Source organism: Glycine soja, chromosome 16 (genome assembly GCF_004193775.1).
Source record: "Glycine soja cultivar W05 chromosome 16, ASM419377v2, whole genome shotgun sequence".
NCBI classification, from domain to species: Eukaryota; Viridiplantae; Streptophyta; class Magnoliopsida; order Fabales; family Fabaceae; genus Glycine; species Glycine soja.
This window is the reverse complement of record NC_041017.1, coordinates 9,176,557-9,194,393: the sequence shown is the minus strand read 5'-3', so window position 1 is coordinate 9,194,393 and position 17,837 is coordinate 9,176,557. Positions and strand designations below refer to the sequence as shown.

Below are 17,837 nucleotides of genomic sequence, written 5' to 3'. Positions count from 1 at the left end.
ATTTTATTGGTATTCATTGTGTAACTTCAATATGATATTAAAATAATCTAAAATATAATTAACTTTTTTATTATTGAACAAAAATTTATTTTAGAAAACAGTATTTAAAATTGAAAAATATTGTTAACTTTATCGTATGATAAATTTTGCAACATATTTTTTTACATATAGCTATTTTTATATAAAAGTGAAGCCAATAATATTTATTATTTAATTATTACATTTATACCTTTTTAAAGAATTAGATTATAAAATAAAATTTACAATAAAAATAATGTAAAAAATCTTATATTTATATTAACTATTAGTCTTCTATCATTAACTTACATTTATCTAACTAGTTGTAATTTAAAGAATTAAAATTGAATATAACTATTAATAAATTTTTTTAATTATATATATATATATATATATATAATTATTTTTTTCATATTATATCATATTATTTTATACCTTTAAAGTCATAAATTTAATTTATTATTTTTCCAGAAATATATTTTACATTTAAATTAATATTAAAGAATAATATTAAATTTGTGCATTATAGTATATTAAATTTATGCATAAATAATAATATTAAATTAGTGTAAATTTTTGCATTTATTTTATTTAAGAATTTTCTCTTCATAATAATTCAATATATAAAATTAAATATTATAAATAATATAAATTATTATTAATGTGAAAAGTTATTGATTTTATTAAAAATATATCAATGTCTATTTATAATATATAAAAGCCGAACTCCATACTAATACGGTGTCATGTCAGCACAATTGATGACTTGGAGGAAAAAGAACATTTTTCTTGTGTTTATCACTTCTCTTTACCTTCACCCTTCTTTAATGTTACTCACAACTTCAATTTTACTCACAACATAACAAAATCCTATACCAAACTAGTAAATATATTATCCTTACTATATCATTAACTATAAATTTTGTTTAAATAATAAATTTTTATAATTCATTAATATATATTTCTTTACACAATAAAATGTAATATAAAATAATATATTTTGACATCTCCCTTTTTAATAGGTTATTTTCAGAAATGAAGTTGTTAAAGTTAATTTGCGGACAAACATAGCCTAAAAAAATGTATCTTTTCTTTTCTTACTATTCTTTTCTTTTCTTTATATAGATAGATAATTCAGCCAAAAAAATATGAATATTCTTTTCTTACTACTTTTTTCTTTTCTTTATATATACATATAATTCAGCGAAAAAATATGAATAACTAGATAAATGGATGGTTAAATTATACTTAATATTTATATTATACGGTTATCATATGTCATTTTACTTTAGAAATTGAAATTATTTTTCTAAATTTAATTTTTATATTAAGTTTTAAATATATATAATCTTTAAATAAAATTTAAATAAAAATTGATCCATAATTTCCTATCTCTTTATTTCTATATTAGCATGTTTATTTAATTTGATATTTATTTATTTATTTGAGATATTTTTTTACTATCATAAATATTGTTTTCAATTCAACTTATTTAATAAATAAATAATTTTAATTCAATTAAGTCTATATCAAATGAGTATTCAATCAACTTAACTTCAAGTACTAAGATCTATATCAACCTAAACAATCCTGATTTTGCAAAGTTCAAGATAGGGTATAATGAACTTCATTCTTTTATTTTATCTTATTTTACACATTTTGTAACATCCAACAAACAAAATCGTTAGTTTATTCTAATTCTTTGATTGATGTAGTTAAAAAATTATAAATTTTATTCTAAATAACTACTTTACAGAAAAAAAAAATGAAGCAACATCAAATAAAAGAACTATCTTCTTCAAGTTTTGCCAACATTGGTCTTGGCAAGAGAATGTCGAAGAATAAAAGATCTTTGCAATATATAATGTGTATGAAATGGGTATCAGAATCATCACATGTATGCTAACCCACCATAACCTTCATATTCATAATATTCAATAATACTTGATTTTTTCTTAGTTTTAACATATATAAGATAATAGGATAATGTATTCACAATTCATGTAAAAATCAATGAGATCGACGACACATTTGATTGAAATTATGTTGCATGTGAGAGATGCCAAAAGAAAGTTACAAAAGAGGAAAATCAATATACTGATAGAGAATGCAACCAGTCATCCAAGTATCCAACAACAAGGTTTAATATTTGTATATAATGAATTATTTTTTATAACATAATTAAATAAATATTACAATTTTTAAATTTTTTTTTTTAGGTTCAAGATACAATTGAAAGTCTCTGATGACACCGGTGTAACAACATTCACAATGTTCAATTGAGATGCATATCAAATTCTAAACACAACAGGATCTGAAACTCTTTCACACCCAAAATGCAAATAAGGCTGACATACCCCTAATATTGTATACCCTTTGCAAACACACTTTTAATTTTGAAATCAAGCTTACAATTGGAAGGAAGGATTTCAAACCTATACCATCACAAGGACTTTTATCACAAAAAATATCATTTAGCATGATTCTCTTCTCAAAGAAATTAAACAAGTAACCATATTTATAATTTATTTACATTTTTACTTGTACAAAATATTAATAGTTTTTTCCACTAATTAATATTTTTATTAAAAAAAGAGTCCACTTCACCACAACAAATATCATCAAATGAGTGAGATGAAGAACTAATCATAAGTCAAAGCACAAAGCTACAAGCATCCAATAAGTCAAAAGGTGCATCTTCATAATCTAATGAAGAAGTTTATCAAATCTCACAAAGTTCATTAAGAAAAAAGGCGAATAAAAAAACTGCCACAAGTCAAAATCAAAAGCTAAAATTATCCAAGAAATGCATCTTTATCATCAAAAGAAGAAGAAAGTCCATTAAAGAAAATTCTGAAATAACAATCTGTCATAAGTAAAAGCTTAAAGCTACTAGCATCCAAGAAGTCAAAAGATGCATCTTCATCATCAAATGAAGTTTATTCAATTTCAGGAAGTCAATTAAGGAGAAAGACGAATAAACAAATTTTTCTGACATCAAAATTTAAAAAGGAGCACACCAAAGAAAACAAAATTCAACATGTCACCAGCAAAAGAAAATAAATATAAAAATTCTATTTAAATGAATAATTTTTTGTGTTTATTCACATCATTTTTATATGTTTTACCATTATGATTGACTATTTTTCTTTCATTAAATATATTTTTTTATTGTTTTATTATGTCAATTTCACTTTATTCTTATATTGTTCTTATAAAATTTATACACAATGCTTACTTTTATCTTCACGTTAATCAATTTTAGTTGAGTGGTCAGACTATAATTTTGAAATATTTCCATATAAATATATTGATAAATAAAAGATATCTTAATTTATACATATTTTTTATCTCCTTTAACAGAAAATGACATAAAATATCATTGACAATTATATTTTTAAATTTGATTTATCAAATAAATAATTTATTTAAATATTTTTTTAATTATTTATAAACCCGCACATCGTGCGTGTAATGTTCTATTTTCTTCAAATCACTAATTTTAATGACGTGACAACATGATATTGAGAAACTCACTTTTATATATGATAAATAGATACATAGATTGGTTGGTGGCATTTTCTTGGACAAGAAAACCACATGGTCAAGACAAGCAACGTATCAGATGCTATTACTAACAAGAAGCTAAGTATTAGAACACAGCTAAACTAAGGGGCAAAATTTGATCACTATGGCTTATACAAATGCTTTCATTGCAGATTTTTGTTAGAGACAAAGAGAAACAAACACCAACAAAGTAAGGAAGAAATATGAATATCAATGGAATGCCAAAAAAGGCTTCAAGTAGTGTGCCCAAATGGCAGTACTCTTCTTCCGTCACAACCAAAATGTTGAATAACTTGAATCCTATATGCCAAGCTACCCAACAATTAACTCTCAAGGGGAAGTTTGTGATCACGCACAATCATAGCAAATCAATACCTGGAAAATTAATTTCTGTTCAGATTTATAGTGAGACAGAGGTGGATCCTGGTTAGTGCCCCTTTTACATTAGTTTAGGAATCTCTTTCATGAGAAATAATCACTTATTTTTGTTAACTTTAGGAAAGAGTTTTTTGAAAATAAGCCGTATTAATTTATCCAAAAAAGCTGAACCAGAGGTTTTATATTTTTTAATGTTATTGAAAAAATTTAATCTATCATTTTTATAAATTTGTAATTTAGTCTAGGTAATTTTTTCTTTTCATGTAATCTCTTTATTAATCCTTTGTTCTGTGTGATATATCCGGAAAACACACCAGCAATTAAAAAGGGAATGAACTTTGACATATATAATTATGTAAGTAAATTACAAAATTATAATTTTTTTTGTATAAAAAGTCAGTGTCTGTGCATAATTTAATTAAAAGAAAAATTGAGGAGGGGCTATGAAACACTGGTTCTTGAAAGTTAAACACTGAATGAGAAATTTTGTGACAATTAGAGGGAAGATATATGAAACTCATGCTATTTTTAGATAGCAAAAAAAGTAAGCACACTTCATAGATACACAAACGAAAGATGATGAGAGTGGCTATACGAAAAATATGAAGACTAGATACAACTTTATATTAAGAAATTAAATAAAAATGCACAATACTTAGAAGGACAAAAATATATTTAAACTGTTTTGCTTTTGAAGGACTAGTTTTAATTGCATGATTTACTATACTTTTATATGCTTATTATTATGTTCTCAACTTTGTGTTGCATTGACAGAGACTGGTAAAGGGAAGTTGAGTGAAAAAGCATGTTTCAAACAGTGTGAGAGCATGAAACATAGCCATGATGCACAAACCATGATATATAAAATCAAGATTCATATTGACTCACATTTTGGAACTCCAAGAGCTTTTCTGATTCAAAACAAGCACAAGAAGAAATTCTTCCTTCAATCTGCATCTATTGAGACTAATGACCACATCATTCACTTTGATTGCAATTCCTGGATATATCCAATCAAGAAGACCAAATCTGATAGACTCTTCTTCTCAAATAGAGTATGTTCCATATTCTTTTCCTATTAAACTAATCAGTTGATTCATATAGGTGACACTTATGTAGGAATTAGTCCCTATATGATAAAAAATTGAAGCTTTTGTCCATTGACGTGCTTTATTAGTACACATCAGTCCTACTATTACTATGGGTGTGTTTGATTTATATTTTCAAAAACTGTTTTTGGTTTTCAAAATGCAACTAAATGAGCTTGGTTTTTAAAACACTTGTGTTGGTAATTGATTGCCAAGTAGTGTACAATTGTTTTAGAAAAGTCTTTGAAACCAAAAAGTGAGAACAGAATCAAATAGGCGCTAAGTTTCTTAAGTTTTATCCTCCAAAAAAACTCAAGTTTTAGTCCTTATATGCCCTTATAGGAGCTAAAACTCAAGTTTCTTCATACAGGATTGATTCCGAAATGAGTTTCATCTATAGAGACCAAATGATTAGTTTAACCTTCTTTTCCTGTTTTACTGCCAATTTTATGTTACATTAAAGTGCATAACTGTGTGATCATGACAGTGCTGTCTTCCAAGTCACACACCAAGAGCACTAGTGGAACTAAGAAAGGAAGAGCTTGATAGATTGAGGGGAAATGGAATGGGAGAAAGAAAGGAATGGGATAGAATTTATGACTATGACTGCTATAATGACCTTGGTGATCCTGACAAAGGTCCAGAGCACCTTAGACCTGTCCTTGGTGGCTCAAGGTTATTTCCATATCCTCGTAGAGGAAGAACAGGTCGAAAACATAGTACAGCAGGTACTTAGTTTACTTTCTCCTTAAATTCAGTTCAAGGTAGAAATCTAAATTGACATGAACCATTGGAATTGTAGCCTATTAACACGCTTTAAAACACTTGGTTTAAGGTTGGTTGAGTTTACAAGGTATTTTTGAATGAAGGGTGGAGACACCCTTAGTTTCTTACCATATACAATCTTACTTTAAAGGAGTGAAATCCTTATAAAATATGTCTGTGTTACAGACTAAGCTTAACAATTCCAGTTTCATTATCTGCTTTGGTACTTTTTTCCTTGCATTTGTGATTGGAGAACCCCAGTGGAAAATGAACCTAAGTAAGAATATAGTCCTTAGAATTTAAGGGTATGTGTTACATCAAGTTTGCATTAATAGTCTAGCAGCTTTTTGAGTTGATTTTCATTCCTTTGCTCATGTATATCCATTGAAAATTTTAGGTCCATCGTGTGAGAGCCGACCACAACCAATGAACTTTGACATATATGTTCCATCAGATGAGAGATTTGGCCCCAATAAATTGAAGGAGTTGAAATCAAATTGTGTCCATGCTATGGTACATTTTTTATCACCAAAGGCAGAATTCTTACCACGACGAATTTCTGCTGACTTTCATTCATTCGAAGAGTTGCTTGACATGTTTTCTAGCAATAGGAACCAAACAATAGAGGGATGGATGAGAGACAACTTGAAGAAACTGATACCTGTTGAGCACTTAAAGGAAATCAATCATGCAATGAAAGAAAACCATGGGCAATTACCTATCCCTCAAATCATATCTGGTAAAAAAATCTTGATTCCATTTGTTTGTATATAAATATTTTAGTTAGTTGGTTACAATTTTAGTTCAGGAGATCAGTTGCATAGTAAATAACTCTTGGATGAAAAAGGTAACTCATAAGGAAATTGTACATTTGGTAAACTTAAATTTCCAGTTTACTCTCCTTAAATTAAAGAGAAGAGAATTTGTGTTCTATCAGAGCTACTAATTATGCTCAATTATTTTAATGACATTTTTTTCTGGGATCTATTGCTTTTCAGAAAATGAATGGGCTTGGAAAGATGATATGGAGTTTGGACGACAAATGATTGCAGGAACTCACCCCACCAGAATCCAGTGCTTAACGGTACTTCATACACTTATGACCTAGGTGTTAGAAATAATCTGTTATATATGTATAAAAGAGCCATTATGTTGCCTTTATGTCCCTGGGAGGAAAAAACGGTCGTGTATCGGAGTAGAAGCCATAGGGTAAACATCCACTATAGAAATAAAGAAAAGTAAAAGTAAAATTTCTTACACTGGAAACATGTAATATCTTGAATTCATTAGAATGCAGTGTCAATGTAAAAGTTTTTTACACTATTTTCCAATTTTGAATGATAAGATTATTGACTTCTATAATAATTACTTTAAAAGTTATATCTAGAATATTTTTTAATTGAGTGACAATGTAAATATTGTTACACTGTCAATGTATCAAAATCTCTAATATCATTTGAAATAGTTGTAAGCATTGCCCAACTTGCTTGAATCTCATGCAATGAATGTAAGTAATATGTCATTAGTTTTCTCACTGTCCTAAATTTTCTTTTGAATAAGTACATGGCTAGATAGTTTCAGTTCAGCTTTCACATGTTGGTCAATCCTGTTGGTCATACTTCATCACTTTAGCAACATATCCAGTCTAATAATTGTTAGTTCTATAGTTGTGTAATGAAAATGGTATTTAAACTCACATTTTGACCTAACTATTGTTGATTTCAATTTTCCTTTCAGACATTCCCGCCTCAAAACAAATTCGGAATACAGAGTTCGATAAAACAATCAATCATAGAACAGAGGCTAGAAGGATGGACACTTTCTCAAGTAAGTAACAAATCTCAGGAAACTGTGATATTTGGGAAGATCATTTTTTTTCATTTCTCTTAGGAGATAGTAAATAATTTTGAAGTTGTAACAACTCTCGTTTTAGTCACAATCGTTGTTTATTTAATTTTTTTTTACCTTTCACGAAACCTAAAATTAGAAAACTAAAATGCAAGTTGTAAAACATGAGCCCTTTTGGAACAGTAAGTATCATGGTTCAGAAATGCGCCTCAGGAATTTGAAGAGTAATTTATGAGATCGATGATTAGTTATATGTGACACCCTCTACCCCTCACATATATATTAATAAAGGAATAAAAATTCAAATATTAATTAAAAGTATTTTTAAAACATTTTTAAATACAAGCTTTTCAAATGGGTTAAAGGCTCACACTCACTTTTTTCTACATCATATTCAAACTTGTCCAAATAAATAATAAAGTCATCTCGACTCAAAGAAGGTCATCTAAGTCTCATACAATTAATATAGAACCTATATCTTAATGTCACATCCTATCAGAGTGTGGTGTTCTCGTGTCCTCTAGCATGAGGTTCTTCATAGTCATCCACCTATTCATCTGCTCCCCCGAACACAAAGTTCAAGATCATCACAGGATCCAAACACAAACAGCAAACCAGGAGTGAGTTATCACATTTCTAACTACTAGAGAGAAACAACACAACATATAGTAGCCAAATATAATTTACTTAGCATATTTCACATTATTTCATCACTTTGTCATTCATCAATCACACTTTTCATCCATCAATCACACCTTTCAATCATCAATCACTATACACAGGAATCACACACTCCGATCAAGACATAATAACACATCAATTTCATAATAAACAATTAGCAAGCGTATGCGACAGTTATGCTAAGACTCAAGCCTATATGCAATGTGGTACCATGTCACTGAAAAACCTCGTCGGGCGCTTAGGAGTACATGACAAGACAAACCACACAATAATAAGTCAAGTCACTCTCATTAGGTAATATCATAGGGAGACCAGTCAGGGTCACAGTGTTTTACGAGAATGCTCCAACCATATGGGATCAACATAGGCTTAAAGGAGCACTCAAACCGTGTGACCCCCAAGGCCTACACTCCGAAGAGTCCGTCAGGGCTTTTCCCTCCTGATTTAGGTCCAACCCAGAAAACATTTTAGCACACAGACTCTATCTATGAACTGTACAAAACACACGACTCCTCAATTGTTTTCAAAATAATTTTAACTCGTCGCCCTTTAAGGGTCTTATCATTAACTCGTCGCCCTTAAAGGGACTTAACATCAACTCGTCGCCCTAAAAGGGACTTAGCATCAACTCGTCGCCCTAAAAGGGACTTAGCATTAACTTGTCGCCCTTGAAGGGACTTATGATTGTGTGATTGTACAATTCATAGTTCACAACTCAATGCACACAACACTTCAATGCACATATATATCTCAATCATATACATACTCAATTTATCACATACACTTAATCCCAATCACAATGGTATAATCTCAATTTAACATGTTATCACACCTCATGAATCATATACACTTTATCTATGAACTATGCAATATACACATTTACTCAATTGTTTTCAAAATCATTTTAACTCGTCGGGTTCCCACAGTGATCCCATCACAATACTCGTCGCCCTTAAAGGGTTTTACAATTGTGTGATTGCACAGTTCATAGTTCACAACTCAATACACACATCTCATCTCAATACACATGTATTTCATTATCCGTCACATGTTCAATTTATCACATACTCACAGTTTGAATCATCATTTCATAACCTCAACATAACAATTTATACAAAAGATTTTATCACAACATGGGATGTCAAGCCTCTAAAATAGTTTCTCACAATTGTATCAAAATCAATTAATCAAAATTATGGGTTAAACACAAAGACATCAAGAGCACTCAAGTTTATCAATCAATTCTCATCAGGACATCAATTGGTACATAGAACACAATAATATTGCATTCATAATCATAAAGAAAAATTATAATTCAATAAATATCCTAAAATAAATCCAAATTTAATTCTCTAAGGATCCCTACACATGTTCTCACTAATCCCCAATTGTAAATAACTCATCCCTTACCTCTGAGCGGACTCACGTGTCTTCAGCCAGTGATAGTAACATCTTTAGCGGTTTCCTGAGATTCCTTTAGTTATTCCTTCGACTGCTCCGATAGAATTCCCAAACGTCGGAGAGACTGAGAAGAGATTGAAACCTCCACTTGTACTGTCTTCATGCGATTCCTTTTTATCCCTCCACAAATATTATCTCGAACATCCCAACGATTTAAGTGTGCGCAATTGAATTTAGAACAACATATCCAAATTTCATGAAAATCCAACGGTTAACGAAACCGAGATCGTAGTTTTACGGAGACAGTTCTGGGTTTCTGCGGGAAATTAAAATGCTACAATGCGAAGGTTTTTCCTCTAAGCTCAGATAAGATTTTGAAATTCCCAACGGTGAGAAAGTTCGAAATTTGGTTGCGAACGTGGTACTCAAATTTCACGACGATCCAACGGTGAAAGAGTCCGAGATCGTCATTTTTCTGAGACAGATTTGGTGGGTTGCGGGAAAAAGAAAGGGTTTTGAGAGAAGGGGAAAAACGAAAATGAGGCCAAAAGGAGACACTTGACTTAACATAACAATTTATACCTAAGATATTCAGCCTATTATTTGCTCTATATTTATTTATTTTTTTATTTTATAAAAACAAACTCTATTTTATTTTCTATCAAACAAATAAATGAAATACCTTTTTTATTTTATCTCAAATCATTATTTTAATTAATAATTATATCTCCTTATTTATTTATTTATAAAATCTCACCATTTTTCTAAAATTCTATTTATTTATAAATAACAATCTTTTTTAATCTAGATTAAAAAATTGGGATGTTACATTATATCTCATGTTCTGCATGTCCAACCTCAGCTTTAGGAGCAGGTGAACCTTAGAAGCTTTCGAATTTGTTTTTCTTCTTTTCATTAAGTTTGTCCTGTTGGGTCGAATTCCACCATGGAATAAGCCCAATGGTGTCCTTTTGAGCTTAGAGTTTATTTGTGATGTTATGTTTCAAGGGTATGCTATAAGGGAATAAAGTATGTGGTGAGTTCTTTATGCTATGTATTATTCCATTCCATCCCTTTTTATCTATCCAAAGAAAGCTTAAGACTTTCTGCGTGCATGCTATTATAATAGTTAATATAGCAAAATTTAATAAAGCACCTTTGCTTAATTGATGGGTAGTTTATGGCGGTTTTTGTTCAATGGTGGTGTTGTTTATATATTGTTCTCTTTCCTTTCAAAATTGTGTAGGCAATGGAACATGGAAGAATATTCATGCTGGACCACCATGACTATCTCATTCCATATTTGAACAGAATAAATGCAAATGGGGTATGTGCTTATGCATCCAGGACTCTTCTATTCTTAAGGAGTGATGGCATGCTTAAACCATTGACAATAGAACTTAGCTTGCCAGGCCAATATCCTCACCTTGAAATCCATAGAGTTTTTCTTCCAGCCAAGCAGGGAACACAAGCAGCACTTTGGCAGCTAGCTAAAGCTCATGTTTTAGCTAATGATGCTGTTTACCATCAACTAATTAGCCATTGGTGAGTTATAAATCCTTCCACAATCACAGTTAGTAACTCATTTTAACTCTACAAAGATTCTTGAACATAATTTGCTCCACATTATGTTTTATACACTTTCTTTTACACCACCGGCACCTCATGTAAAATGTCAAATCATGTGAGATAGAGAGAAAAGAGGAAAAAGACTTTCTTTTGATAGATGTAAAGCCAAGTATGTAAAAAAGTGAAGTGAATAATCATGTTTAATACTCTAGAATTCCTCAAAATTTGTTTTCTTTGTAGGAGGCAATAATTATCCTTTTACATATTATTAAAATTGTAAAAACGGTTATCCTTTTCCAATATTCATTTCTAACATTCTTGTTGGTTGCTAGTGGCCAATGAATCTTTCCTGACTTTGTCAATGAAAAATGAATTCTTGATTAAACAAAGGATCGTTTGTATGTGAAACATTGAGCCTTCAAAAGCTAAAGAAATATTGCTTTATTACCGAAAACAATTAATTAATTCACAAGCAAAAGTAAAGGTATAAGGTAATGGGGTAACGAGGGAAAAAGGGAGATAATTAGCGACTCTTTAGCAACTAACACTTTATCGATTACCACCACATTACTTACGGCTTTTTAAGTGTTCTGTAATGAAAACTTTTGTAGGTTATACACCCATGCAGTTATTGAACCATTTATCATTGCCACCAAAAGAAGGCTAAGTGTTATGCATCCAATCCATCGGTTGTTGAATCCACATTTCAAAGACACCATGCACATAAATGCATTGGCAAGACTGATACTTATAAACTCAGGAGGAATTTTCGAGAGAATATTATTTCCTGGTGAGATCTGTATGCAGATATCATGTGACCTCTATAAAGAGTGGAGATTTAAGGAACAAGGACTTCCTGCCGATCTACTCAAAAGGTATCAGAAACCACCACCTTCGTTTACAAGGTTTAAACTTTCAAAAAATATGTGATACATAAAAGAAAGGTTAAATTACTTATCTAATCTCTATAAGTGACACTCATTCAAGAATTGAACCCTAAACGAATGAGAAAACATAAATTTAACCCCTATGCACTCTTATTAGTATACATTGGTCTTTGTTGTTACTATGTTTTCTAAGTTTTAGTTCTTATAGTATACGTCCTTATAGGGACTAAAATTATTTTTTGTAGAGGGACTGATGCATAAATGTGTGACACACATAAGAACCATATTATTATTTAACCTAAAATAAAAATGCCAATGTGTAAAAGAGGTGTAGTAAAAGGTAGCAATAAGATTAATGTATTCACTTGGTCCCTATAGTTGTTTTGTCCCAAATTTATAATTTAGCCCCCCTATATGAGAAAATGATAGGTTTTAGTCCCTACATAGTTTTTTTTTTTTTTGCAATATGGTGTATCATCATTAGAAAGTTTGTAGCTGTTTACATCGCCAGAAAGTCTTCTTTGGTGTTAACAATTGGAATGATATATGTAGAGACTAAAGCTTACAGTTTTCTAGTATATGGACTTAAAATTGGAATTTGGAACTATAGGGATGAAGTGAATAGTTTAATCAAGTGAGAAAATATCATGGTTCTATTACTTTCTCCTTCACACATGTGCTAATCTAAAAACAACTAATATTGCAGGAGCATGGCTGTAAAAGATCCAGACATAAATAACCCCACTGGGATTCAACTTCTATTGCTGGACTATCCCTATGCCACTGATGGACTTGAAATATGGGTAGTCATCAAAGAATGGGTCAAAGACTTTTGCTCATTCTTCTACAAAGACAATGAGGCCATTGAGGGTGATGTTGAACTCCAAGCCTGGTGGTCAGAGATTAGAACAAATGGCCATGGTGACAAACACAACGACACATGGTGGTACCAACTGACAACACTCTCAAACCTTGTGGAGGCACTAACAACCCTCATATGGATTGCTTCTGCCAAGCATGCATCTCTAAACTATGGCCAACATGCATACAATGGTTACCCTCCAAACCGCCCCACGCTATGCCGGAAGTTTGTGCCTCTAGAAGGCAGAGTGGAGTTTGGTGAGTTCCTTAAGGACCCAGATAAGTTCTTCCTTGGGATGCTACCTGATAGGTTTGAGATGAGTCTTGCAGTGGCATTGGTGGATGTGCTCTCACGACACACTAGTGATGAGGTCTACTTGGGGTGCCAGCAATCACCAGGTTGGATAGACAATGAAGTGATTCAAAATAGGTTTGCTGAGTTCAAGCAAGAACTAAAGGAGATTCAGTCAAGGATCATGCAAAGGAATAGGGACCTTAAGCTTAAGAATAGACGTGGTCCTGCAAACATTGAGTACACTCTTTTGTACCCTGACACCTCTAGTTCTGCCTCAACAAGTGGAATCACTGGAAGGGGGATACCTAATAGCATATCAATTTGACTTGTTTTTAGTCTAATGTAACTTGCATTTCCTTTTAATAAGTGGAATCATTGGAAGGGGGATACCTAATAGCATATCAACAAGTGGAATCTCCTTTTAACATTTAAAGTAACATCTTGTATGGGAATACACCTTGTAATGTTTATAAACAATTAATGAGTTAGTCTAATGTATAAGTAGTGTGAGTAGAATTTTTTAAAGTGTTAGTTTAGGGATTAAAAAGAGGATCTTTGATTATTAGTGGAATGTGGTAGATGTAGATATCTTTTAAAGCTATGGTATGTTTATTAATTCCTAAAGTGTGACATTTCTTACTGAACAAATCACTTTGCCTTAACATTTCTAGTGTGGTAAATGTGCAATGAAGAAACTCTACCTAACTTCAGAACTCTGATTTTGGCATACAGAACTATAGAAATGAAATCCCACACAGTGAAAACCACTATTGCAGACAAAAGTAAAGACATAGGACGAGAATATGGACTAAGGTACTATTCAGTCATACAATGGAAACAAAGCATTGATCATCAAATGGAGTAACTAATGATTCTTCAAATCTTAACAGACAATACCATACTTTTCTTTAGGTCATTAATTAATCACACACCACTGATAGACAAGGTCACAAGAAACCTCAGAAACATAATTTATTAATAGGCATATGCATAGTATACAACAACAAGCAAGCCTAAATCAAAACATTTAAACATCTATGGAGAACTTAGTTAGATGGAAAGGCAGAACTAAGGAACTCCTCATCCTCACAGTGCAAGTTCTTCGACTCCATAAGAAATTCAATTGCCTAACTGTTGAATTTCAGCACAAAAGCCAGTGTGATAAGCTCGGAGAGTGCAGGAACATGATCATGATTCTCGCACAAAACACCCTCTAAGATGGCTTCCCAGAAATATGTAGCACATTTTATTAAACTTGCATTTCCACTTTGCCAGTGTGACACCCTCTATCCCGATACATATTTATATAATAGCATACATGAAAATACGGAATTACATAAAATGAGATTTTATTCAATGAACATAACAGAGTTCATGTGGATAAAAAGTTCACATTCACTTCACCATTACAAATAAAACTTGTTAGAAATATTTTCGACTTAAAACATCCTGCATTTAAAACAAAAGCTCATGCCCTAATGTCACATCCTATCAAAGCATTGCGTTCCATCGTCCTCTAGCATGAGGTTCTCCATAGTTATGCACTTAACCATTTGCTCCCACAAACACAAAGTTCGAGATCATCACAAGATCCAAACACAAACAACACAAAGGGAGTGAGTTATCACATTCCTAACTAATAGAGAGAAACAAAACAACATAAATATACATATCATATAAATAAAATACAACTTACTTAAACACAACTCACGTCATTCCACCACTTATCGCGTGACATCACATCTCAACACTACTCGTTTCACACATTTTTACATCATTCACATACTCAAGAATCAAAACGCAATATCACTCAACCAACCAATATTGATCAATACACATGTGTTATGCAACAAATGTACTAAGACTCAACCTTATATGCAATGTGGGACCATGTCAGTGAAAAACCTTGTCGGACGCCTAGGAGTACATGACAAGATAGACCATACACTAGTAAGTCAGGTCACTCTCACTAGGTAAAATCATAGGAAGACCAGTTAGAAAGAGAACCAAATAAATTTTTTTCTCCCATGAAAAGCTACCGTGTTATATCCTCTCTTTTAGAAGTGAATCCATTTCTTAGTAGTTTCAAAGGAGCCAAAATTTCAATTCGCTAATTTTGTAATTACTCGTAATCAAAAGTAAATTACTCAAAACAGCCTTGTCTTTGCTGGGTCTGCTAATTCTAGCCTGTACATTTTTTTCTTAATATATTATTTTCAGCACCAATTCCTTAACCTTGTGTTTGGATTAGAAATTTCAAAATTTCAAAGAATTTGAAATGCCTATAATTTGAATTGCTTTAATTTTAATTTCCTTCATTTTTCAAATGCTTTGTTTGGATAAATCAATTTAAATTTCTTCCATTTTAAATTCTTTGTTTAGATAGGGCAATTTAATTTCCTCCATATGTAAAATTTCAATTTTATATTTTAAATAGATGAAATTTTAATATTAAACTTTATAGAAAATAAACACAATCTAATTTTGAAATAATTAAAAAATATTTTCAATTTTTAATAATTTATAAATATAAAATATTGATAATTTTAACTAGGGTTGTTTTGCCTAACCACAACCAGTGATGTTTTTAAATCGACATCAACCAAGGCTATTTTTTGGTCGACATCAAATAGGGTTTTTTTTTGTCAAAGTATGCCGGAAATATTTGTCAACTGGGGTTATTTTTTTTGCTAACGTTGGTTGAGTCTATCTTTCAGCCGATGTTGGTTAGATTTTTTTTACTAACGTCGGTTAGGGTTTTTTTGGCCAACACCGGCTAGGGTCTTTTTGAACGACATTGACCAAGGCTATTTTGAGCCAACGTCGGCCTAAAAAATCCTAGCAGGCGTTGACAAAAAAATCTACCCAATATCAGCTAAAAAATAGCTTGGTCGATGCCGACCAATAGAACCTACCCAATGTCGGCCAAAAAACATCATTGGTCAACATTGGCTGAAAAATCTATAGTCGAAGTTGGCTAAAAAATAGCTTTGATCAATGTCGGATAAAAAATCCTACCCAACATCGACTATAAAATAGTATTGGCTAATGTTGGCTAAAAAATAGCTTTGATCGATGTTGACCGAAAAAACTCTAGTGGATGTCAACTGTAAGAACCTAGTCGATTTTGACTAAAAATAATCATGCCAGATGTTGGTCAAAAATACCTAGCTGGTGTTAGCAAAAAAAATCCTAGTCAACATCAACCAAAAAACCTAGCTAATGTGGTTAAGAAATAGCTCTGGCTAATGTCAGCCAGAAAACCCTAGTCGATGTCAGCAAAAAAATTCTAACCAACGTCGGCTAAGAAAATCTAGTTGACATCAGCCAAAACACCCTAGCTAACATCGGCTAAAAAATAACCTTAACCGATATTGGCTAAAAATAACTTTGGCTAATGTTGGCTGGAAAAACCTAGCTAATGTCAACTGAAAAACCCTAATAGGTGTTTGCTCAAAAGTTAGTCATGACCGATGTCAGTAGAAAAAATTTAGCCAACGTCGGCAAAAAAAATCATTGGTCAACATCAACTGAAAAAACCTGGATGACAACGGCCAAAAAAATCCTTGGTCAACATTAGCAAAAATTTCCCTGAATGACGCCAATGAGAAAATAACCCTAATCAATATCACCTAAAAAATCTTAGCCGATATCAGCAAAAAATAACTTTAGTTGACATCATACAAAAAAATTCTAACGGAAAAAACCTCGACTAACGTCAGTGAAAAACAACTTATGTCGATATTGGCTATAAAAACTTTGGTCACCCGTAATTGTGAGTGTTGAACAAAAAAGAGTTACGAACAAGAATGTGAGTTAAAGTGAGTATCTCCGGAAAAAAATTTAAATTCTATATTTTGAGAGAATTTGAAATTCCACTATTTTAGTCAATCAAAATTATTCATAAAAATACCATAAATTAAATCTCATTTCAAATATTCTATCCAAATAAGTTATTTTATCATGAATCATTTTAAATTCCTTGAAAAAAATGAATTCTCCTCCTATGCTTCATCTAAACACAAGATAAATGATTCAAGACACGATTCAATTATCATAGGTTTTGGACCCTGGCCTAACATAGCCAAGGCTGTTTTTTCCTTCACCCCCATAAATTTCATGTATGACCCTCTTTTAATTTCTGAAAGGATAATCCAGAATATAATTTTACATTCCAAATAATAAAAAATGGGGGTGGTGCTTGAGATTTACGAAGAAACAACCTATTGTGGAAGTAATCTTAATGAGTAGAGCCTTGTGTGATGGGTAGAGTCCAATCCATTTTCTTCCAACATCCCACTCCTTTCCTTCAACATGAGAAGACCACACCTTTTTTAATTTAAGAAACATGCCAACAACATATTTTTTAACACACCCTTTTAATTACAACCTCCCTTAGACTATTTGGTTGAAGGGAGAAGGAGAGAAATGCAGAAGAAATTGTGTTTCATGTAAGTCTCACACCTTACACCTTAATAA

At 31.5% G+C, this 17,837-nt stretch overlaps 1 protein-coding gene across 1 annotated transcript; it reads left to right on the top strand.

Annotated features, from left to right (window-relative positions):
- The first annotated feature begins 3,722 nt into the window (after window positions 1-3,722).
- On the top strand, window positions 3,723-13,985 carry LOC114390359 (probable linoleate 9S-lipoxygenase 5). The gene is made up of 9 exons (XM_028351078.1): window positions 3,723-4,011; window positions 4,738-5,018; window positions 5,539-5,779; window positions 6,214-6,555; window positions 6,815-6,900; window positions 7,554-7,643; window positions 10,993-11,291; window positions 11,927-12,190; window positions 12,909-13,985. Exons 1-9 carry the CDS (start codon window positions 3,789-3,791, stop codon window positions 13,681-13,683), a joined length of 2,601 nt encoding a protein of 866 aa, XP_028206879.1. The 5' UTR covers window positions 3,723-3,788; the 3' UTR covers window positions 13,684-13,985.
- The last annotated feature ends 3,852 nt before the right edge of the window (window positions 13,986-17,837 follow it).